This window comes from Lissotriton helveticus, chromosome 10 (assembly GCF_964261635.1).
Source record: "Lissotriton helveticus chromosome 10, aLisHel1.1, whole genome shotgun sequence".
Classification (NCBI taxonomy): Eukaryota; Metazoa; Chordata; class Amphibia; order Caudata; family Salamandridae; genus Lissotriton; species Lissotriton helveticus.
This window is the reverse complement of record NC_136071.1, coordinates 349,410,702-349,436,722: the sequence shown is the minus strand read 5'-3', so window position 1 is coordinate 349,436,722 and position 26,021 is coordinate 349,410,702. Positions and strand designations below refer to the sequence as shown.

Sequence of the window (26,021 nt, the reverse complement as noted above, 5' to 3'; positions counted from 1 at the left end):
AACGTGTTTTTAACATTGAGTTTTCCATAGGGCGGTTGGCCTCACTTTTAGCCCGAACGGCTGAATGGATTTGCACGAAACTTGGCAAAATTGTAGGGACTGGTAGCCCGATGTGCCTTTTGTAGGTCTCAATATATGTGCTACAGTGGATTTTGAGAAATTAACGTTCAAAAAAAGATATATATCTGTAACAGCGGACCGGGCAGCGCTCCGGTTCGCGGACTTTTCGCGCAACGGAGCTTTGTGAAGCGAAGCTGATTGGTTCTCTGGCGTCTGTGAACATTCCAAACAGTCCGTAGCGGCCGCCATCTTGTCTCTCGGTAGGATCGAGAGACAAGAGGAGGCCAAAGCGAAGGGGCAAATGACCATAAGGGGGTATAGTAGATCCTCGCTGACCCCCTAGGTTTGATGTGGAGGTTTTAAAAGGGCTCGCGGGGCAAAAAAAAAAAATAATAATAATAATCGAACGGCTGAATGGATTTGCACGAAACTTGGTAAAATATTAGGGACTGGTAGCCCGATGTGCCTTTGCTAGGTCTCAATATATGTGCTCCAGTGGATTTTGAGAAATTAACGTTCAAAAAAAGATATATATCTGTAACAGCGCTCCGCTTCGCGTAACGGAGGTTTGCGAAGCTGATTGGTTCTCCGGCGTCTGTAAACATTGCAAACAGTCCGTAGCGGCCGCCATCTTGTCTCTCGGTAGGATCGAGAGACAAGAGGAGGCCAAAGCGAAGGGGCAAATGACCATAAGGGGGCATAGTAGATCCTCCTTGACCTCTTAGGTTTGATGTGGAGGTTTTAAAAGGGCCCCGCGAGGCAAAAAAAAATAAAATAATAATAATCGAACGGCTGAATGGATTTGCACAAAACTTGGCAAAATTGTAGGGACTGGTAGTCCGATGTGCCTTTGCTAGGTCTCAATATATGTGCTCCAGTGGATTTTGAGAAATTAACGTTCAAAAAAAGATATATATCTGTAACAGCGCTCCGCTTCGCGGAGATAAAATTATATCTGTATTACCTAGCTGTTGCTAACACCAGTTAGCGACGGCTAGTAGGAGATAGCGACCATCTTGGGCCCCACTTTGCATGTGAGTGATATTTATCACTAATGACATGCAAAGTGGGCATGCCAAGATGTTAGCGACTGGAAACAGTCGCTAACATCGCTATCTCCTATTATCAACTTTTGGAAATATTCGCGATAAGCGCGAATATCTCCAAAAGCTAGCACCTGCCCTGAGCAGTTCTAAGGCATGTTATCCAATGGGAGGTGGATAACATGGCTAAGAGCATTAGCTCGGTAATGCATGAATATCGCTGAGTTTTCAGCGATATTAATGCATTGCGGTCGTTTTTTATCGTATTTGCGATAAACCTTGATAATAGCAAGGTTTATCTGCGATAATTTCTGACGATGCTTAGCGGTAAAAAAATCGTTGCTAAGCATCGTTAGGGATAAATATCGCTTAACTTTGGTAATATGCCCCAACGTCTGTTAACGTTCGATTCGAAGGAAATCAGGAAGTGTTGAAAAGATTGTCTGCGCCATCTTGCCTTTTTTCAAATGCCACACTTTTGTCGTGCACGGCAGCCATTTTAGATGCCTTGACCAGACCCACTCTCTGCACGCTGTCGATCCTTAGCATGGCTCCCCACCCTCGCAAGCATCTCCCCCAGGCAGTGGTCACCCCCGCTCTCTGTCTTATGCATGGGTAATAAACCACCCCCCATCTGCGCTGCTCTTCCCTGAGAATCACACCCTGTGCCCGCCCGACACCTCCCTTTCGCCCTATTCACTACCGCACCCTCTGACACTCCTTTTCCTCTGTGTCCGATTGTCCAGGCCGGTCCTAGGGTATCAGCTAGCCCTGCAGATGTAGTTTATGGCCCCAGCTGTAAAGAATCACCCCTCTTCAAAGGAGTTATAGTAGATCAAGGCCCACACTCGATGAGATCTGTCACAGCAGACGCGTTCCTATTATCTGAAAACCATCCTGTATTGTGATTGGGGAGGGGACCGAGCCTGAAGCGGAAGATTCCAGGGATGACTCTTTGTACATCAAAGTTTTTACAATTATGTGTCACATTAAAAATATATAGCACTCCAACAAAGTAGTAAGATTATAAAACTTTAATAACTTATAAATATATACAAGAAAACAAAAACAGTAATAACATATAAACATTTTTAGGGAAAAACAACGAAGTAGCGGTCGGCTGTGCGAATAGTCCCAACGCAGCACAACGTCCAGATTTCTGGCGTGGGGCGTCGCGGGGGTGGGTCATCAGTAGCAAACTGTTGTGCGAATAGTTCCAAGGCAGCAGAACGATGGCACCAAGGTGATGTCCAGTAAGTTGCCGCACTGGTTTTGGTATCCTACAATGCTGCTCCGAATAACGGCGTGGGGCGCCCCGGGGGAGGCGGCGTGAACGGGCCTCTCCAGGTGGAGTGTCATCTGTTGTAGTGGGGCGCCCCTTTACCGTTTCAGTTGCCATTCCGTCCGTTTTTGGTCCACTGCGTCAAAAGCCGCAATTCAGCTGAGTTGCGCCCACTCTTGCGGTGCAGCGATGGGCGGCTGTCACAGGACTCTCAAAATGGCGGCAGGCTCTTTTCTTTTTGGGCCTGGTCCACTGAAATGGCCCTGGGACACCTTGGAAATCGGACGTTTGTCTGCTAGGTCTTGGACCCCATTCTCGAAAGCGTCCCCTCCGCCTTGAGGATTTATCAAACGTTTTGGGGGCCCCCGACTCCTGTAGGCTTCTGGTGGGGAGCGGAATGACCACGACGGAGCTACGAGATGGTGGTGCTCTCATGCTGAAGCCAGCTTCAGTCTGAAACATCCAGAAACAAGGTGGGGCTTTCATCGTTTGGGAAAAAAAAAAAGTTTTCATCCAATGAAAAGTGTTGTTTTTAGGTCATATGATCAAGCCTTCCATCATTAGGAAACCAAAAGTAAAATGAACCAATGAAAAGTTTTATAAACAAGTCACATGACCTGTTATGCGGCATAGGGTATAAAATGCGGAGAAAATACGTTGGCACGTGAGGCGGCGTCAGTAGCGGACCGATGTGCGAATAGGCCGAAGGCAATACAACGCGCCAAGATCCGGATGGCACCGAGGTGGTGTCCAGCAAGTTGCAGCACTGGTGTGGCCATCCTACAATGCTGAAAGTCGGCGTGGGGTGCCCCGTTGGCCTGTGAGTTTGCGTCAGTAGCGGACCGATGTGCGAATAGGCCGAAGGCAGCACAACGCGCCAAGATCCGGATGGCACCGAGGTGGTGTCTAGTAAGTTGCCGCACTGGTGTGGCCATCCTACAATGTTGAAAGTCGGCGTGGGGCGCCCCGTTGGCCTGTGAGATGGCGGCAGTAGCGGACCGATGTGCGAATGGGGCCAAAGGCAGCGCAACAATATTTTCGGAATAGAAGACACCACAAGGCGCTGAGATGCCAAGATCCGGATGGCACCGAGGTGGTGTCTAGCAAGTTGTGGCTGTGGCACTGGTGTGGCCATCCTACAATGGTAAAAGTCGGCGTGGGGCGCCCTGTTGGCCTGTGAGATGGTGTCAGTAGCGGACTGATGTGCGAATGGGGCCAAAGGCAGCGCAACAATATTTTCTGACTGACACCACAAGGCGCTGAGATGCCAAGATCCGGATGGCACCGAGGTGATGTCTAAGTTGCGGACCGATGTGCGAATGGGGTCAAAGGCAGCGCAACAATATTTTCTGTATGGAAGATACCACTAGGCGTTGAGATGCCAAGATCCGGATGGCACCGAGGTGATGTCTAGCAAGTTGCTGTACTGGTGTGGTCATCCTACAATGCTGAAAGTCGGCATGGGGCGCCCCATTAGCCTGTGAGATGGCGTCAGTAGCGGACCGATGTGCGAATAGGCCGAAGGCAGCACAACGCGCCAAGATCCGGATGTCACCGTGGTGGTTTCATAGTTGAGAGGCACTTCATCTGCAGTGGGGCGCCGAGTTCCGGATGGCACCGAGGTGATGTCTAGCAAGTTGCTGTACTGGTGTGGTCATCCTACAATGCTGAAAGTCGGCGTGGGGCGCCCCATTAGCCTGTGAGATGGCGTCAGTAGCGGACCGATGTGCGAATAGGCCGAAGGCAGCACAACGCGCCAAGATCCGGATGTCACCGTGGTGGTTTCATAGTTGAGAGGCACTTCATCTGCAGTGGGGCGCCGAGATCCGGATGCCACCGAGGTGATGTCTAGCAAGTTGCCGTACTGGTGTGGTCATCCTACAATGCTGAAAGTCGGCGTGGGGCGCCCCATTAGCCTGTGAGATGGCGTCAGTAGCGGACCGATGTGCGAATGGGGCCAAAGGCAGCGCAACAATATTTTCTGAAGAGAAGACACCAAGAGGCGCTGAGATTCCAAGATCCGGATGGCACCGAGGTGGTGTCTAGCAAGCTATGCAGTTGAGTTGTGTGCGCACTTGCGGCGAATAGGTCGAAGGCAGCATAACAATGTTTTCTGAATAGAAGACACCACAAGGCGTTGAGATTCGGTTACCACCGAGGTGATGTCTAGCAAGTTGCCGCACTGGTGTGGCCATCCTACAATCCTGCTCCGAATAACGGCGTGGGGTGCCCGAAGGGGGGGGGGGGGAGGCGGCGTGAACGGGCCTTCCTAGGTGGAGGCTCGTCTGCTGTAGTGGGGCGCCCCTTTACCGTTTCAGTTGCCATTCAGCTGAGTTTCGGCTGCTCTTGATGCTACAGCGACAGGCGGCTGCAACAGGACTCTCAAAATGGCGGCCTGTTCTTTGGATTTGGGCCTGGTCCACTAAAATGGCCCTGGGACACCTTAGAACTCGGACGCTCGATTTTTTTTTCCTTTCCTGTACATGCAAAAAAAGGTAAATGCCCGGTATGTTACACGCTTCATCTGCCACGATGAACTCTCCAGAGGAACCGAAAAAAAATATAGTTATGGTAACTATACCATGCATCGTCATATGGAGAGGTGGCACCAATTAATTATAGTGCTGCATAAAAGAGAGATTTGGAGGAGAACCCCTGACCTGCTAGTACATTCATCAAAGAAGTGGCACTGACAGCATCAGAGGGAAGGGAAACGGTCCCAAATATTTAGAAGAACTTTGGAAAGATTAAAATGACATGTTTAGATTGTGGCAAATTAATTTCATGTGGACAGATGAGTGTTACTCTAATAAATACAGCATATGAACATCATCATAGTCGATGGTTGGTAGAGACATTTTGACTATATCCTGGACCTGCCCGTCCTTGCCCAAAATGGCGCCGGAATAAATGGGACTCGTAACTCCTTGTTGTGTACTGGTTGCAGAACCTTGAAATCACGAGATACGTATGCAGTTTTGAAGCACATGGCGGGCGGGGACGAGAATTGATTGAATATTTCGACATCCCTATTGATATTAAGTTCTGATGTGTTATTGATTACTGTACTATTGAAAGTTCGAATTAACGTCACCCATGGTACTTGCCCGCAAATGTATATCTAGATAATTTTATTGTAACTGGCCCTGTCGTATTTTAATTATAAAATGTACGTCCACCGATTCCGTAACTGTTAGACACCTTAGTTCTTGCAACCTAATGGCCCGCCCGTTACGTTCCTCTACAGTGTAAATGTCTACTCATCATATACGATTACAGTTTGCTCTGTGGCCGGCCCACGTGGTTATAGGCTCGTATTTGTATAATGAAATTTTCACAATAAAGGTTTTTAAAAGAAAACATGGTAGTAGTATATACATTGGTAAAGTTTTTAATAATAGTCACTGTTTTAGAATCATTAAAAGGCAAGTGAAATAAAGCAGACCAATTACATGAAGGGTAAAAGGTATAATACGAAGGAACGCAGTAAAGATAAATGGTCAAGGGCTGTTGTGTTTTCTATTCCTGCAACATAAAGTGATCGATAAGAATCTCATATTCAGGTGTATCGGCGACTAAGACAGCAGGTCGACCCTCTTTTGCTCAACGGCTCCGTCATGGGACGAAGAAACGCTCTTTTTCTCGAAAAAAGAATATATTTTACTTGCAGGACAGTTGTAAATTTTCCGGGAAAGTACATTAGCCTGGAACATTATAACATATATTTAAGAAAAAATAATGTTCGGAAGTAATAAAAAGCGTAATTTTTAGGTCATATGACCAAGCCTTTCATCATTAGAATAAGAAAAGTAAAATGAACCAATGAAAAGTTTTATTAACAAGTCACATGACTTGTTATGCTTACGTTACGCGCTGCGCGCCCCGGATGACTTCCGGATGCGCTAACGCGGCGCGTCATATGACGCATTACGCGACAACGCAGGTCCAGAATATAGTCAAAATGTCTCCACCAACCAGCGGTCGGAACACAACCCCTTTCAGCAGGCTAAATAGTTCTGTTAAATGACAACAGAAGGGACAGGCAACAAGAACCATTAGTCAAAGAGGGGAGGGCTAGTTCTTCTCTACCGGGTTACATTGGGGCGCTACCGGAACTGATCGAATTGGTAGTCTACAGTGTTTCTGGATGTTTCAGACTGAAGCTGGGGTTAGCATGAGAGCAGTACCATTTCGTAGCTCCGTCGTGGCCATTCCGCAACCAATCATGGCAGCCGCTCTTTATCGTTATTTTGGGCGGGGTGGGTGGCGGAGCCGAGCTGTTTTGCAGCCATCATTGTGTGGAGTTCAGTTCATTTCACTAGTTTTGTATTTGTCATGAGGGGTTGTTCCTAATGTTTCTATTTTAGCGAGGTAAAAAAGAGATCCCGTTAGTGGCCTACTGATTTTGCTCGATTCCTTTTCTTTTTTTTTTACACGATTTTTCGTTATCTGCAAAGACTAAACAGAGTATTGCGACTCTGTGTTTGTTTGTAAATAGAGAATGAACCAAAGAGAACCAATTCTAAAACAGTAAATACTTGGATAACAATCAATCAAATGGAGAGAGAAGCAGGCACGACGTATTACAACGGGGGCAAAGGCCTGCGTTAACTACCCTTCACTATGTGCAAAGAGAGAGTACTCCTAATAGAAATGAGGGGGGGGGACACCATTCAAAGCAGATCAGTGTGCATAAACACGAAAATGTTTTCACTTACCACGTACTTGACATTCGACAGCTTATGATATTTGCTATTAAAAAACCATTGAAATTCACTGAAAAAACCATAGGTTATAGACCATATATAGTTAGGAATTAGCATTTACAAAACCTTGAAAATTCACTGAAAAAACCATAGGTTATAGACCATATATAGTTAGGAATTAGCATTTAAAAAACCTTATTTTACTCACACAAAACCATTGAAATTCCATATATAGTTAGTTGCACTAACTATATATCGCGCACCCGCAATCCACTGCTGATGATGTCACATATTACATCATTCATGACATGGTCAGTGACATCACTGATGACATCACTGATGACATCTCAAATGACATCACTGATGACATCACTGATGACATCTCATTTGACATCAATGACCACATCACTGATGATATCATTCATGTGACAATACAATGCATCTCCTCATATTTTAATATAACCTCTGTTTCACCCAGTGTTAAATACAGAGTATAATTTTTGAAACCATTGACACACCAATACTAGTTACTACATATGTACTCACTGATTCCTACGTCTACACACACATTCACTCATTCACCCATACAATCATTCATACATACAATCACTCATCTTTACAACACTATCATATGCACTCATACACCTATACAGACACTCACACTCTGCCACTCATCCATGGAGTTACTCACACACCTAGTCAGTCCTGTAAAGAATCAATCACACTTCCATTTTCTTGTCTATACAGTTAAACATAGAGCACCTTATATTTTCAAACATATACTAACACATACTTACCTTGTTATACAATCATTGATATAAGTACACATTGATCTGCACAGAGTCACACACCTCCCAGCCAGCCACACACACACTCAGTCTCCCATACAAATACTTGGACAATCAATCAATAACCCATATAGTTACTCATATAGCTATTGATCAACACATGCAACAGTTTACAGAACAATAGACATAATGGTGCACAAATTAAGACAGTTTAGTCACTAACCCATGCACTCAGTGAGACACATTTAATCACTCACTCATACAGTCAGTCATGCACCTACTAAATCCTTCATCCAGACACTTCTACATCCACTCATTCTTCAATATGTAAGACATATTTTAACTTTACAGAAACATACAGTCACTGGATGTTGTCATCAGTGATGTCATCAGTGATGTCATTTGAGATGTCATCAGTGATGTCATCAGGGATGTCACTGACCATGTCATGAATGATGTAATATGTGACATCATCAGCAGTGGATTGCGGGTGCGCGATATATAGTTAGTGCAACTAACTATATATGGAATTTCAATGGTTTTGTGTGAGTAAAATAAGGTTTTTTAAATGCTAATTCCTAACTATATATGGTCTATAACCTATGGTTTTTTCAGTGAATATATATATATTTAGGCGAAAACAACTCCCAGCACCTCCATATGGCGAACTGAAGAAACTGACCACCAGGACATTCAGATGGCAGATTTAATTTTTCACTCCTCATTCCATGACGTGTTTCAGGCATCACGCCCTTGATCACATACCAATATATATATATATATACACACACGCACACACACACATAAGTTAACCCTAATCCAGGCCTAACGAGACCTAAGCCTGGGTGCTGTATACTAAAAAGTGGTACAAGTGTTTTATATAATAAAACCCCCATATTGTTGTTTTTGCTATAGAAAGGCTTGTAGCCCCAATGGCGAGTACAGGTTTACATGCTGACAACTCAAGTGTGCTAACTTCTGAATGGGACTATTAAAGTTTGGACTTCAATGTATGAAAAGAATCGTTACATTAAACCTGACTTGATGCCCAAGTCGAATTTAATGTAACTTTTAAGTAAATGGCAACTTTAGTAGAAAGTTGCCACTCTGTTGCCCTAGTATTCTAGTGACCGGATATGGTTGCTGGCCATGAAACAGCCTTCTGCCCTTTCTTTAGCAAGGCCTGACAAGATCTGCTACTCACTGGCCAAGAAACAGCCCCTGTAAGATCTGAGAGCCTATTTCACCAGGGCAAGGGCTGATACCACTGTATTGGTGTGTGGGGCTACTTTCCTTGATATCTGGCTGCTACGTGGGCGTCAATGCATACGTTCACAAAGTACTACTGTCTTGACAGCCAGATCTGGTAGGAAGGACTCATTACCTGCTCAGTTCTTCAAGACCTTTTGGTTAGAATACACTCCACAGATCCTCCACCTTTGCAATTTACTGCTTTGGTATCTTTTCTAAGGTGAGGAAACTGCAGCTATAAGTACTTCTCAGAAGAACATGTTACTTACCTTCTGTAACACTTTCTGGTGACTACTCTATCTAACTGCAGATTCATTACTGCCCTACCACTTATTCATACTTTGGATTGGCCTCCATTTTGAAATCTACAAAGAACCCAAGTTATAGATCAGCACTCTGTCATCAACATTTTATACTGTGCGTCTGAGGGAGTCTAAAAGAAAAAGACAAGAAACTGACATCAGCACGTAAGGGTGAGAGAGGGAGTATTATTGAAACCTCTTTGGAATCATTTTGGCACCTGGGGATAATCTAAGGTGAGGAATCTGTGGTTAGATTGAGTATCTATTCGAAAGAGTGTTACCACAGGTAAGTAACTTGTTCTTTGGATACAAACAGGAGTTTACCCCCAAAACGGGTTTGAAGCCTCAATGTCATCGATCCCTTAGGGGTATGTTTTCCAATAAGGAAAGGAAGCAAGGGTTCAGAATACATACGACTCCAGAGGATACATCATTTACAGCTACATGGTGGGTCCCCCAAACCACCATTATTTTTATTTCTTCTTTAACACACTAACGGCCATATGTATCATACTTCCGTTTAGCGAATTCCAAATAGCGAATTTTAAGGAATCGCTATTTGGAATTCGCAAAACGGTATGTATGTACAAAATCGCTTTTCAATAGCGATTCCTTACCATTCCTAATTTGCGATTAGCAAATTTCTAATCGCAAATTACCCATTCATTTCTATGGGCCAGGAGGCCCATAGGAATGAAAGTGCAATTTGCGATTAGCAATTTGCTAATCGCAAATTAGGATTTTTTAAAGGGTGCAGGGGTGTCTCAAGAACACCCTGCTGCACCCCTGAAAAAGACATTTGGGGGCATATGGCGCACATACATGCCCTAAGGGCATGTATGGGCGTCATATGGCACCTTTGGTTTTTTGTAAAAAAGCTTTTTGAAAAGAATTCGCAACTTACCACCAACTAGAAGTTGGTGGTAATTTGCGAATCCTTAATGGCAATTTTTGAATATTTTTTGTTTGATACATTGCATTTAAGGAATCGCAAAATTTGCGATTCCTTAAGTGCAATCGCAAAATAAGGAATAGCAAATTTTGGAATTCCTTATTTTGCATCAAACATGTTTGATACATACCATTTATCTAATTAGCATTCGCAAAGGCCGAAATTCGCAGAATTTCAGCCTTTGCGAATGCTAATTAGCTTGATACATATGGCCCTAAAACTTATTTGGCATTATCTGCCTGTAGAGCTCTATTATTCCAAAAACATGCCAACTGAATAGCACTACTCCAAAACCGGTGAAATGCATGTCTGATTATGCAACATTTTTATGAATAGACAAAGTTGTGTTTAAACTGATGCTTCATTTAGATTCTGGTACTAGTCCAAGATTTTTTAGGATATTTCTAAAACTACATATGTGGCTTTCACACTTGAAATTTGCATTTCTAGAGCTTGGGCCTTTGCGCTAATTTTGGGATGAGATCCCTCGATAAGGTGCTTCAAATGCAAGTTGATTTGATGACTTTGCAGAATGTTTCCTTTCTAATAAAGGTTTATTTTTGGAGAGAACTGTCATTGAGTACCTGTTTATATCATCTTGTCTTTAAGGTGGAGAGCCAGACAGATCATTAAGAACATCCCTCCGTCTGACATGGCTCAGATCAAAGCAAAGGTGGCGGCTATGGAAGTATTACAAGGGCTTCGGAGTGACCTGGGCTACCAGCGAGCATGGGAGCGAAACTATCTGTCCTCAGTGAGTATCTCACTTGGATCAGGGAGGAGACTATAGAGGTGCCAATGCTAATATAGATAAATGCCTTGGTGACCCTGTGATCCTTTAGTGGCAGGATGGCTGCAGGGGTGTAGTCGAGTTAGAACTAGGAGTGAGAAAACTGTGTCTATCAACAGGTAAGGCCATGTACCTGTGCTGAGCAAAGTTCCTGAAATGCTGAGACTGTCAATGTAGGACCTCCTCAGTGGATGTTAGTCCACCCTTGTCTCATGGGAAGAAATAACTCACAATATCCATTTACAGTTCCTTTAATTTGTTTAAGAACAAAATAATTACATGTCAACACAATGAACAGAGGAACCTTTTCCTGTGTACCGTAACACTTTGTTGTTGTAAGGATACAGTTTATTCTCTGGACAGAGTTAGTATCAATCATCTGTTAAATGTGGGTCTCCTTTGAGCTAAGTGCTAGAAAAGCTGTTTGGGGAACCTGAATCATTCCACCAGAACGTGGATACAGTCACTATTCACTGCCCAGGCCCAAGTGACTTCCTTCCAGAATAAGGGTGCATGTCACCTTAAGAAGTACTTGTGTCTGAGATTTCAAAATATTGGGATTTATGTAGCCTGTGAGAAGTTAGCCTGGTATATGATGTCCACTATTCTAGTGGGCACCGTGCACCAGTCTAATCGACCCTTATTGATGGTAGGTTATAAAGTCAACCTTATAGAAAGCTATCCTAGTGGTAGCTGTGGAGAACAGCCTTCAGGCTAAGACTTGGAGACGAGTTAAGCAAGTTGTTTGACCATTTATAATCTCTTGAGTACCAAATGAAAGCACACAACACAAGGTATATATCAAATATATATGTATTTATTCTAAGAACAACCCCTCTGCACTCTTTATGAGGTCAGAGGTAAAAGTCCAATACAAGGAACTTGATTAGCATACAATAAGTTGCACAGTACACGTTTTGACCTAGGGGCCTCACAAACCATAAACTAAAATAGTGGTATAAGAACCACATGGGAATTAGAAACCAGGTCCGGGGCCTGTGGAATCACTGGGGCTACTCAGAACAACCAAAGGTTAGGATGTAGGAGGCCCACAAGAGACGCGTGCAATGTCTAAACACAGCCGCAGGTTACCATTGACTTACTATGGGAAACAAACAAGTTACAATTTTAAAGATTAACGGTACAAGGAGGTGAACTACGATGGAACCCTTTTAGACTAGGACACTTGGAGAGTCAATACCCACGCGAGCACCGGTGTACTCGTGTTACCTCACCCAGGGAAGCCGGGTGCATAGGCGTCTTTTCGTGTCGGGTTTCGTCGTCGATTCCAGTGGAGAGCTGCGAAGAAGTGCTGCAGGCGACCAGAGGAAAAGTGCTTGGATGCATTTTCATGTACTCAGCCATCCGGGAGCGATGACCAAGTACATAGTCCACAATGTCTTGTTTGGGAAGTTTGAGAGGTAACTCCCATCCTTCCTTCACCAGACAAAGGGATCCTCCCCAAGGATGCCCAAACAGAAGTTCAAAAGGGCTGTAGCCAACCCCCTTCTGAGGAACCTCTCTGTAAGCAAACAAAAGGCAGGGTAGCAGGATATCCCATCTCCGCCTGAGCTTTTCTGGTAGACCCTTAATCATACCCTTTAAGGTCTTGTTGAACCTTTCAACTAGACAATTGCACTGTGGGTGATAGGGTGTGGTGAACTTATAGTTCACTCCACACTCCTTCCACATTGCAGTCAAGTAACTAGACATGAAGTTTTCACCTCTATCTGATACAACCTACTTAGGGAAACCCACTCTTGAGAAAACTCCCAAGAGGGGTCTTGCCACAACAGGTGCTGTAGTGGTCCTAAGTGGTATAGCTTCTGGGTATCTGGTGGCATGATCCACTACCACCAGAATAAACCTGTTCCCAGAGGCTGTTTGGGGATCCATTAGTAAAACAATGTCAATCCCAACTCTTTCAAAGGGTACCCCCACTACAGTTAGTGGTATAAGGGGGGGCCTTGGTAGTGCCACCTGCTTTGCCACTGGCTTGGCAGGTTACAGAGGAGTGACAAAACTGCCCCACCAACCGGTTTGAACTGGGAAATGCATGGAGCACCTTGTGTGGCCAGGCAGTGTCTGGAAAGCATTCACTGAATGTAGCCCTCCCTGCCCCAATACACTAAGAGCCTGTCTGGGGAGGTGCCAGCACCACCCTGGACAGGAAACCTATTTTCCAGGCCTCCCCTGCCGGAGTTTCGTCCAGCAGCAGGAGGGCAACAGCATCCATTTTGTGATGCTGAGGCCCTGTTTAACTTTAACCGGGTAAACCACTAACTACATGTCTTCTCCCTCTAGAAGGGTGGAATGCTACCCCCACCGCCAGGACTGGCAGGGGGAAGGGGGGGGGGGGGGTAGTATTCCAAAGTGTTTGACACCTTACGCAACATGGTTTGATAAAGCAAAACCAAAGTTAGCATTAACCGCGAGGATTATAATGCACTTAAGAGTATATGGTATGGCTATATCCTAGAACAGCTATAAGGAGATGGTTCCAAAAGCTGCAGAGGGGCTCAGCTCATGCTAGGGCACCCTCTCACATAAAACCAAGGACTCTACCTCCAGGATTGTCGAGGTTTGCCTTAGGAGTGGCTTATAGGTGTATATGTGTCTATATATGTATATAACTATAGGTATACTATATCTAAGTAAGGGGTGATTACACCACCTTACCCAGGCTGTGAGACCATACCTGTGGTGTCAGTTTAGAAGGCAAACCAAGGGTGGCACAATACATGCTGCAGCTGTTGGCCTAGGGTGCACCTATGCCCTGGGTACCTATGGTACACTATACAGGGGCTCACTAGGGTGACCCAGTGACCAATCTGGTATGTACCTGAAGTACATGGTATCAATTTAGAGAGAGAGCAGCTGAGCTGTGGGCCTGATTAGCAGATCCACAGCCACACTAAAGTCGAAAAACCAGAGAATCACAGCAAAAAGTGGGGGTAACCATAGGAAGCAGACCCTACTCTCCTACATAGCCTTTCTAAATTGCAGGAAGCAAGCACTTTTACCAACTTTGATTATCCTCTGGAGAAACAGTTGAAAATAAATGACAAACAACGCATTTAATAGTGCAGTTTTCCTAACACGTTTGCTAAAAAGCCATAGGTTCTCATAGAGTTTAAATACTGGATGTGCAATTTGACATGCCTTCATATTAATATTTATGTGAAACACCTTCCTTTTTAGGTCTCGCCTGAGCCAGCGTGCATGCACTGCTCAGCGAGGCTTTAGTAAGGGCTTTTCAATTCTAAACACACGTTTGTGCGTGTGCTTTTTTTCTATCACCCGCAATTGTCCTTTGCATACATCTTTCTAAGAAAGACAGCACGCAATTGGTCCAAGGTGAGTGATTGTCCCGCCTTCTTTTTCCCTGACCTAGGGTCCACGGGAGCAAGCATTAATACCATCTGTTTCCAATTCGCGTAAATTGGAAACAGATGGTGTGATGGTGGTCAGCAATGGATGCGCTAGTTCTATATCTCTGCCTGCTACATTGTTAGCGATGCAGTCTTTTATTCACACATACTATTTTGCAGCGCTATGCCTTTTGTCGTGCGCATTACTGCTTTGGAGAGCCATGCCTTTCATCGTGGGCATACAGGCTTTTCAGGCTATACAACAACTGGTGCTTCTGTCCTCCACGCTCAATGACATTCGTTCTTCAACAGAATAATACTGTGCCTTCCCAGTCCGGTCGCAGATCTACCTTGCTAGCATAAACGCTCACACTTTAATGATTGAGTGAGACGTCACTTACCCGATGACAGCTTCTACATTTGCACCCTCACTCCACCTAAGCCGCACCCAAGGACACTTGGAGCAGGACAGCAGCACGGCTCGCATAGGGCAGCAGCAGTCACCTTTCCCTTTCACCCTTTTCTTTCACCCTACAAGTATGGTCGAAAAACGGGAAAGCTGAAAAGTGAAATTGAAAGTACATGTTAAGCCTGCAAAACAGGCTTGGGGAGCCAGCGGTTTGTAGCTTTATCTATGCGTTGTTGTAGTAAATACACTAGTCGAAACCTGCATAGTTCCCTTTGAGTATAAAATAAATGATAACTGTAGGCCGCTAAATTTTAGGTTGTGGCGTAATGGCCTGGGCTGCCGACTTTGGATCGGGGAGCCAGGTTCGAGTGTCGGTGTTAGCTCTGACATTCTATGATTCTGGGCAAAGTAATTGAAGAAACAGTCATCTGCTTACCAGTTCTGAGTAAAGAGAGTCATTCTGCCACGTGCTGGAGAGGGTGACCCCTGAGAAAGCACCCGGCATTGCGCTTGCAGAATTGTCCATATCTAAAGCAGCACCCCAACAAAGTTGCAGAGTGGGTCTCCTAAAAACACCAAAGATTTCAGAAGAGCAGAGAGCCGGGAATAGAAATCATAATTATGACAGTTTTCTTCTCCCATGGAGACCAAGAAAGGGGTCCCATTTCCTTTGCATTATCAAAGATGACCCAGAGGCCAGCAAGTCACAAGACCTCAGAGATAGTTTGCATGGACAAGATCACCAAGCAGTGGTGGAGAGAACTATACTCTCCATGTTAGTTTACAATGCTACCGCCTTCTTGAAACCACCACTGCCATTCGATACCACCAAAAAGTTGAATATTGGGGACAGATGGACTGCCTGAATAGAGACATTTGATGCTTTTATTGATGCGATTGAAGAAGAAGATAACAAGAAAATTATCAAGTACTTTAAGAATCTTGCTAGTGAAGGAGTGAAAGAAGTAATAAAGAAAATGCCACAAGCTGATGGAATTATTTAGTCAAAACAAAGCAGCCATGAATCTAAAGTTCAATCCAATGCTAAAAATATATTACGAAAGACACACCTTTAGTCATGAAAGACAGAAAGCTGGTGAGACTATAAACAAATTAGTTGAGAGACTGGATACACCAATCAAACACTGTAAGTTCAATTAATTTAATGACGAGGAAGCTATACGCCTCAGAGTGATTGACGGATGCTTATCAGATTCGTTCAGACGATGAATGTTGAGAGAAACTCTTAGTCTGGAGCGAGTTCTCGTGGCTGCCAGAGCTAAACAGCATTCTGATCAACAAGCTGCTGACATGGAGACTGGAGGTGCCTGGAGTGAGTCAGTCATGAACGTGAGAAGTAAGCCAAAGCACAAGACCAAGGGACGCAGAGTGAATTCTCCACAGGAAATGAAGTTGCGCTTCAGGTGTGGATTTTCTTTTTCACATGGAGGTAAATGTACTACCACTGGGCAGCTCTACAAAGGCTGTGGAAAGTAGAACCATTTTGTGACAGTGTGCAAGGTGAAAGAAACAGTAGGTGAGTCATTGTGCGAAGACAAAATGGATGTCTGAACGTTCCAGAAACGACATTCGACGCACACTCATAAGGCCAAGCGACCACATCAGCTGAGGCAAATTGACACCAAACGAGGTTAATCAACATCTAAATCTTCGTCAAATAGTTCTTCCATGTCAAAATAATCTAGGGTAAGTGAAGAAGATGGGTGTGCCATGTCGATTTTCACCTCAGAGAAGCATGCGCGTGTTGACTGTCCGCTTGTGAGGAAAAACATCAGTCCAAAAGAAACCAACATGACAAAGCACCAAAGTCATTCAAACATTGTCTGAAGATCACACTAAAGGTCAACAGTTATTCAATACCTTTCATTATCGATAGTGGTGCATCAATAAATATTATGATTGAGGAGAAATTTAATGAACTGTCTCCAGTGCCCCGACTTACGTCATCGGAAACTAAAGGGCATACGTGGGCTGCATTGACACCACCCAAAAGTCAAGAGTCATTTGTGGGTAAGATGAAGCATAATAAAACAAAAGTACAACCGCCCATTCATGTATCTCAATGTACTGCGTCAGGCGCCTGTTTACTCAGCTTCAGCTCAGCCACTGATATGGGGCTAATATCCACAACTGCCTGGTTACTCCCAAAGGGGTAGTACCCAAAAAGGACAGTGTGGATATGCGTCAAGCGAACAAGACCATTGAAAGAGAATGACATCCAGGTCCGCACATTGCTGAAATGATAACTCAATTGAATGGGGCAAAGGTATTCTCTCTGCATAAAGGATATCAGTTGGAGCTTGAGAAGAAGAGCAGGTACATTGCAACCTTTTCTACGCATGTTGGTCTGTTCCATTACAAGAAACTAAGGGCCTGATTTAGATGTTGGCAGGACCACGACAGACGGGGCTTTTTTGACAGTCTTCCCGTCCGCCTAGCCAGCAGTCCGCATACTCGATTTAGATGCTGCATTTCAATGGGCGAAAAGACTGTAGCGGTCCTGCTGACTCTGCATAGACTTGGCTCCCCACTTCATTGGCGGTATGGGCTGTAGGAGGCTGCAGTGGGACTTCAGCCAGGATTACTACCATTGGTATTTGGTTCTGGCTTGTTTCGTAGGAATTCCAATGGGAATCCCTCCTAATTCGAGTCAGTAGAAATGGACGAAAAGGAGTGAATACTCACCTTTTTTGGTGAATCAGGCTGCAGTTTCCTCCTCTTCTCCTTCATCCAGGTCCCCCCTGTCCTGCTGCACCTTGTCTGCGATGGACTGGTACCCCATTTAGATGGACTGGAAGGCAAGTGTTGGTGGTGTGTGCTGGTATACATTGCATGGTGTGTGTATGTTTGTGGGGTGCAGTGCAGAATGTAGTCATAATGCACACAACACATATCCCACACACACATATGTAGACCTACACAACATATATATGATTTACATTAAAAAAATAGTTGCTTACCTGTATCCCCACCTCCAGGGTCACCCCCGGCTAATCGGCAACGGTGGGCGGTTTACCAGCACAGAAGACCTTCATTACAGTAGTCTACTGTCTATCGAGTATACTTCTAGATAGGGTGGGCAGACCGCTGTCAACTCAACTGTGTTTCAGAGACCGCATCTGTGGTGGGCCAATGGTCGAACCGCCAATATCTAAATCAAGCCCTAAATTTTGGTGTGTAATCAGCTGGAGAGCTATTCCAAGATGTCATTCCCCTTATCATACAGAATGTCATGAATGCTTTCAATTATAGGGATGACTTTTTGGTTTTCGAGCTACATAGAAGGAGCATGACAAAGCTCTCACTCGAGTGTGTCAATTGCTCACTGATGCTGGTTTAACTTTGAATGCTGATATATGTGAGTTCCAGAAGACAAAGTTAAAATTCTTTGGCCATATCTTTTCTGATGGAGGTATGACACCTGGTCCTCATAAAAGTGCAAGCACTGCCTATTGCCAGTCTCCCACAAGATGTTTCCATGTACGTTCATTCCTTGGCATGGCCAGCTATTGCTCTTCATACATATAAGACTTTGCTACAGTAAGCGCGCCATTTAGAGACTTAACTAAAATAATGTTTATTTCCCTTGTTCACATGAATGTGAGCAAAGCTGCTTCCAGAAGATCAAGCAAGTTTTTGTAGAACACTACTTGAAATAGCATATTTTGATCTAAAGTTTCATACCAAGGTTGTTGTTGACACTAGCCCTTTTGGGTTGGCTGCCATCCTGGCACAGCGGACACCCAAATACTTGAAGTGATATTGTGGCATACACCAGCAAAGTTTGTCCCGAACTGAACATGCTTACACACAATCTGAGAAAGACAGCTTGGCAATGGTGTGGGTTTGTGAACATTTCCACGTATTCTTGTATGGGAAGCCCTTCTCAATTATGACCGACTATCAAGCATTATTGACCATCTTTATAAATCTAAAGCAAAAATGCCTTCTCACTTTGAATTTGGGGTCTGCAATTGCAAGAATACAACTACACCATCATGCATCGTCCAGGGAAAGATCAGAACCCTGCAGACTACTTTTTACGAGTGCCTCTACAATGCCCTGGCACCCCTTCTAAGACGGCTGATGCCTACATAAATTTCCTAGTGAAATCAATAACTCAAGCTGTCATTTTGATAGAACAAAGTATCACTGCCACAATTCAAGATAGTGGCTTTCGGATACTGAAAGACATTAGTACACATCAGTCTTGATACCAGCCTAGACCTCTTCCCAGCGACCATGAATCTAAAGTTTAAGAATTAACTCTCCACCACGCAGGAATACATTATTTTACTAGGGCTGAGAATTGTCATTCCAGAGAGTCTGCGACAATACATAATCGAAGTGGCCCATGAGGGAAATCGTGGAATTGTTGCCACCAACAAACTCTCCGAGATCGAGTCTGGTTTCCACATCTCGAGGAAAGGGATAAAAAGGAATTATAGCCCTGCCGACTATGCGACTGCCTGTCATCTAAAATCACTCATCATCCATTAAGCATGTCAGAGTTGCCGATGCATGCATGGGAAATAATTGCAGTGGACTTCTTCGGTCCTCTTGACAATGGACAACACCTCATGGTGATCGTTGATAAACATTCCGGTTTTCTTTTGGTCAAAGATCTCTCCTCCATCACTCATGAACGTGTCATTGCGAGATTAGACAGCATCTTCGCAACCTGGGGTGATGCTGCAATTTTAAAGTCTGACAATGACCCACCTTTCAACAGGCAGGAATTCATAGACTTTCTCAGTCATCTTAAACTGAAGCATCAGAAGAGCACTCCTCTGGGCCACAGGCCAATGGCCCTGTCGTCGTTTCATGAGTACTCTATAGAAAGCTGTCCAGTGTGCTGTTCTAGAAAAGCTTGACCTTAAAGCTGTTCTAAACTCCACTCTTCGAGCTTACCGCTCAAACCCTCACTCGACCACATGTGAAAGTCCTGCAACCTTGATGTTCAGGAGACCCATGACGACCAAGTTACCTCAATGGGCCAGCAGATGGGCAAATAGCGAGGAAGAAACACGCATGACAGACATGGGTCGTAAGAAGAAAATGAAACCCTACGCTGACAAGCGTTGACATGCACAAGATGTCATCTTCATGAAAGGAGATCAAGTTCTTGTTCAACAGTATAGAAAAAGAAAGTCCAGAGCTCCTTTCAATGCTGAACCCTTTCATGTTGTGACCAGCAAAGGACAAAGGGTGACTACCCAGCATCCTGGGAAGTCCAGCACATGAGATTCCTCGCATTTCAGACATGTGAATCATCGCTCGTCAGGCACTGATGTCATTGCAGAGACTGGGTCTGAAAAGACAAGTGAAAAACCCTTGACTGCTGCTGTTGCTTCATCACCGAAGCCAGTCCAGGACATTTCTACTGCCAATCACGAGTTTCCACAGACATGGTCGAGACTTATGATCACGTGCCATGAAGACTCGTTGAAGAGCTTTGATTGTATATATTTGTTACAAAAATTTTAATTTTTTATTTAACAAAGGGGGAGATGTAGTGTTGTGTGAACATGTCTTGACGGAATCTTTGTGGCTTCTGATGGACTCTATAGAACTGTGACGTAAGCATTAGTGCGTAGTGAATTGAATGCAGGTTTAGAGTGTTGAGTTTGCAGTTACGTGCAGAAGAATAACGACGTATTATGCTAAGCTTCGTGTGTGGCATAGTCATTGATGAGTACCCGGGCTGGGGAGGATGCTACAACATGCACTAATTGGATGCACAAATATCATCTTGACATTGTAATGAGGTGATCTGTTTTACTAATGCCCTAAATGGACTGATACCTCCAAATCTTCTCTAGGACAACCTCATTTGCACACATACAGCAAGCCATCATGTGCCAAGAACAGCTTTGCGTGCCTAGGTTCTTCCCCATTTAGCTAGGTAACACAATCATATACCAGCAAAGCAATCTGGTATCATTATATTGCTAGCAATATTGTGACAGCTCATCAGTGGCACACTATGCATAGCATTGTGATTATATGCCAAGCAGTACCATGATATAAGCACTGAGGACAGGAATAAAGACCATCAATGCTACCATGCTCTGTCGTGATAGACACAGAAATTGCATGCTATACTCATCAATGCCAGGTAATTCTGTGTCATGTCCTATAATGACTTCTTATGCCCATTAACCGCATGATATTCAGAACAAGGCCACATAATGCCATTCTATTCCCAGCAATGCACATTACATTCCCAGCTATTGCTTTTGATGTCATGATACGAGTGATAATGTTGTTGTTTACCTGACAACACTGTATAATTCCATGATATGCTCAGCAATTCCATACAATGCCAAGATATGCCTGCATACAATGCTAAACGTCAGACAATAGCATGTAGTGGTGTGATATGCACAAATATAACTTGATATGCCTGCCAGTGCAATGCAAAGTCATGATATTACAGAACAATGCCATGAATTGTCCAGCAGTGTTGTGAATGTGATAAACACAGTTTTAATGTATATCCGGCAATGCACTGCGATACCATGATATGTCAATTTTTCCCCTCCTCCGATTAATTTTCAACAACAGTATTTCTCAAGCAATACCTAGAGGGCCAGAAATACTGCCACTTTAGTAGGCAGTCAGCCTCAGAGACAACAACCCAAACTTAAGCAAGTAGAAAGAAATAACTCTACACACAACTCTGCCTAGAAGTCACCTTCGTTCAGATTTCCACAGGCTCCCAGTGAGTTTCCACATTAGTGAGCTGAGTCTGCTCCTTCTGGCCCATCAAAGTGAGTATGGAAACATCATTGTGATGAAGGCAAGGCACCGAAAACAAGGACTTCAGCTGAAGAGTCACAATTTACCTGTGTAAAGTCTCTAAAAGGGACAGACCACCTAATGAATGTGCTTGGTTGTTCTGTGGGCTACTTTCTTCTGCACCTCAAGATGTAAGGGCAGCTGTTCTAGCTATGATTTCTTTCACACCTTCTGCGCTTTCACCTTTTCTGACCTCCTCTGGGCTGACTGCACACTCAGCTGAATCCTCAAAGATCGCAGAACTGGTGACAAAGGTACCATCTTTGAAGACATTGTCAACAAAGACTTCATAGGTGAGGGCACCATCAATGAAGACACCATCGACAAAGCCTTCATAAGTGAGTACACCATCAATGAAGGCACCATTGACAAAGACTTCATAGGATAGGACACCATCAATGAAGACACCATCGACAAAGCCTTCATAGGTGAGGACACCATCAATGAAGACACCATCGACAAAGCCTTCATAGGTGAGGACACCATCAATGAAGACACCATCGACAAAGACTTCATAGGATAGGACACCATCAATGAAGCCACAGTCGACAAGGCCTTCATAGGTGAGGACACCATCAATGACGACACAGTCAACAAAGCCTTCATAAGTGAGGACACCATCATTGAAGACACCATCGACAAAGTCTTCATAGGTGAGGACGCCATCAATGAAGACACAGTCGACAAAGCCTTCATAGGTTAGGACACCATCAATGAAGACACCATCGACAAAGCCTTCATTGGTGAGGACACCATCAATGAAGACACCATCAACAAAGCCTTCATAGGAGGAGCTTCGCGCGCATCCAAGATGGTCGCGTGAGCACAGGGCTCCCGGACCCTCGCCATCTCCGCCGACTATCCTGACTTTTATCGTGCATTGGACGACGGGTTGTTGCTGGCACAGCCCCGCTGATCAATTCTCCGTTCACAGATTTTAATTTGGACTTTGGGTGCCGAAGTTACGGATCTCTGACTTTTTTGGGCCTGCTCCATGGCACTGCCCCGGTCTCTGTTTTTCTGCCAGCCGGACTGCAATTGAACAACAACGGACCACCCGAGTCGTCTCGGCTCGGTCGTCTATTTTCGGTTTCGTTTCTCACCCAGGGGCCTCATTGACTCTGCCTGAGTGACCTGTTTCGACCGCCTCCCACCCTATTATTTCTCGGAACAGTAACTCTGGTCCATTTGGTCCACTATCTGGTGAGAGGCCCGTATTTCATCCTTCCCACTGAAGTGAGTGACTTGGTTGTAGCCATTTTTACCCGGTATCAGGCTACCCTCCGGGGCTCTAGATCTAAAATGGCCACCAAGCCTGAAGGTGAAAGACGCAAGACCAGGCTGGGCGTCCGGGGGAATTCCGTGCAATCGACTGTCATGGATAGATATACCCTCGCTAAGGGCTCTCCTGGAGGACCGACTAAATCCTCGACTATTTCTGCAGAGGAATCCTCGACTGGTGAGGACCTGTCGCTATGGGACGTTATGGGCGCCATCTCTGCGATGAAGGCCACACTGGGACAACAATATGAGGCCCTGTCCCACAAACTGGGCACTGTCGCTATTGATGTTAACTTGATCAGGGCTGACCTTGCAAAGACCAACGAAAGGGTTAAGTCCCTCGATCTCAAGACATCTAGCCTTACGACCGACGTCTCTGATTTACAAGTTGAGGTTGGTGACCTACGGACCGCCCAGGCCTCCTTCTCTCGATGCCTGGAAGATTTCGAGAGCCGGGCCCGGCGGAACAACGTCCGCCTGATTGGTGTCCCGCAAACATCGGGGGCCTCTCCGGTGGACTTACTGGTGGAAGACATCGTATTGAATCATCTAGCACCCAAGGGCCTTAGTAAGTTCTTTGCTGTGGAACGTGCTCATAGGATCCAGAGAGGCACGCCTAAACTGGGGGCCACTCCGCGTCCCATAATTGCTCGGATTTTTAATTTTCGGGACAGAGATGCGATCCTACAAGCGTCACGCCAGTCGGGCCCGACTGCCTTTGAGAATACTACAGTCAGTTTCTATCCGGACTTTACCCAGCAGGTCCAGAAACAGCGACTTGGTTTCCAAGGAGTGAAGAAGAGGCTGAGAGACAGAGATATGAAATATGCTATGCTTTTTCCGGCCCGTCTACGTGTGGTGTATAGCGAGCGGACATTTTTCTTCGACCATCCTGAGGCCGCAAGTGACTGGCTGGACTTGCTGCCTACGGGGCAGGAACGTTCTGAGAACTTTGGACATTCCGGAGGTGCAGAGGGTGGCCTGATGGAACAAGAATAGAGATCGGGATCGGCCCCCTTTCCATTGAATTGACTTTCAGCTGTGGTTTGATGCCATGACATTATTGCTTGCAAACGTTTTTTTCCTTTTGGGGGTGGGCGGGGGTGGGTGACCATTCCTCCTCTGGGGTTCTTTTCGTAGATTAGTTGGGTACTTGGGCGACAGGCACACTGCAAGTTGGGGTGGCTTTTTAGTCTCACGCAGGGGTGCGGGGTGGGGGGAGAGATGTGTTGGGTCTTTTGGGGGGAAGGGGGGTTGCAGTTCAGGTTTTATGTTTATTCACAAGGCACAGTAATGTTGAGCTCCTATTGTACAGTGTTGCGCTGGGTGTGGGATGTAGGCGGGGCTGCATACTGGGATGGGGGGTAGGGGACTTCGATTGTTGTGTTGGAACGTTAACGGGTTGGGGGATAGGATTAAACGGGGTGTGGTCCTGCAACTGTTGCGACGTCTATCCCCTGATGTTGTTCTGCTCCAGGAGACGCACTTGCTTGGTAATGCGTGTCTGGCGCTGAATAGGCGTGGCTATCGTCTCCTGGCACACTCAGGTTTCACTTCGGGATCCAGGGGGGCGGGCATTTTGGTTCGGAACTCCCTCCCTCTTGATGTTGATGAGACCATCCTTGACGATAGGGGACGATATGCCGCCATTGTTGGGCGTTGGGAGGGGAAGGTGATAACCCTGCTCTCAGTCTACATACCACCTGGCCTCCAGACTACTACCTATGCTGACCTAGGAAGGGTTATCCTGGGAGTCCAGGAGGGTCTGTTGGTGGTGGGCGGGGATTTTAACTCAGTGGTTTCGGGGATGTGTGATCGCTATCCTCCCCGGGAACTTACGAAGGCTCAATCCTGGTTAAGTGACTTCCTTGAGACTCTGGGGCTTACCGATTGTTGGCGCTTGTTTCACCCGGGGACATCGCAGTACACCTTTCATTCTGGGGCACACGGCAGTCTCTCGAGACTTGACTATGTTCTGATGCCCTCTTCCCAGGCCTCCGCAATACGGGAGGTAAAGCATCTTGCTAGAGGTATATCAGATCACTCCCCGATATGGTTGGTGGTAGACGCGCAGCTGGGGACGGAGGGTCGTTTCGCCCCGATTAACCCCTGGTACCTCCGTGATCCCAAAGTTAGAGTGGAATTGATCAAGACGCTTGACCATTATTTCGCGGAGAATGTTGGCTCTGTATCCTCCTCGGTTTCATTGTGGGAGGCATACAAAGCTGTTATCCGGGGCCAGGCTCTCTCCCTGATTAGTAACATTAAGAGGAGTAATCGAGAGGACATCGTCCACATTGAGGGTGAAATTACTGCTCTGGAGGGGGAACTGGAGTCCGAGGTCACCCCAGATGGATTACACCTATTGGGTCTTAAGCAATTTGAATATAGAGCGTTGGTCACGGATGCTGCGAAAGTGATGAGCAGGGAACAGGAGGGACGCCTGTATGATGTTGGTGATAAAGCGGGGAAGCTGCTAGCCTGGCTGGATAAAAGGGAGAGTGCGAGTCGAGTGGTTCCTGCTATTGTGGATGTGCATGGTGTGAGTCACACTGATCCGGTTGCAATAGTTGAATGTTTTGCTGCTTATTTCCAGGAAGTATATTCCCCTGTGTCCGATAGACCTGAACAGGACTCTCACTTGCTTTTGCGCGATATTGCGCTGCCCTGTCTGTCTGATCCCGAGAGGGAGCTTCTTGATGCGCCGCCCACGGTGGAGGAGGTTGCGCTTGCTATCCGCTCTGTTCGTTCCGGGAAGGCAGCGGGCCCCAACGGGCTTCCTATTGAGCTCTACAAACTCCGCCCAGATACGATAGCCCCACATTTACGTTCGATGTTTCTGGAATCATTGGAGACGGGTTCCCTCCCTCCTGACCAGCGACTGGCGTTTATAGTGGTGATTCCTAAGGAGGGTAAGCCTCGTGATCGCTGCGCCTCCTTCCGGCCTATATCTCTGATCAACGC

The 26,021-nt window shown here is 45.5% G+C and overlaps 1 protein-coding gene across 1 annotated transcript in view; it reads left to right on the top strand.

Annotated features, from left to right (window-relative positions):
- The window catches only part of LOC144783810 (unconventional myosin-Ig-like), a 1,420,229-nt gene that overhangs the window by 1,031,623 nt on the left and 362,585 nt on the right, over positions 1 to 26,021 (top strand). Inside the window, exon 18 of the mRNA XM_078662555.1 lies at positions 10,994 to 11,138. Within this exon, the coding sequence (XP_078518681.1) occupies positions 10,994 to 11,138 (145 nt within the window). The remainder of the gene's footprint in view (positions 1 to 10,993; positions 11,139 to 26,021) is intronic.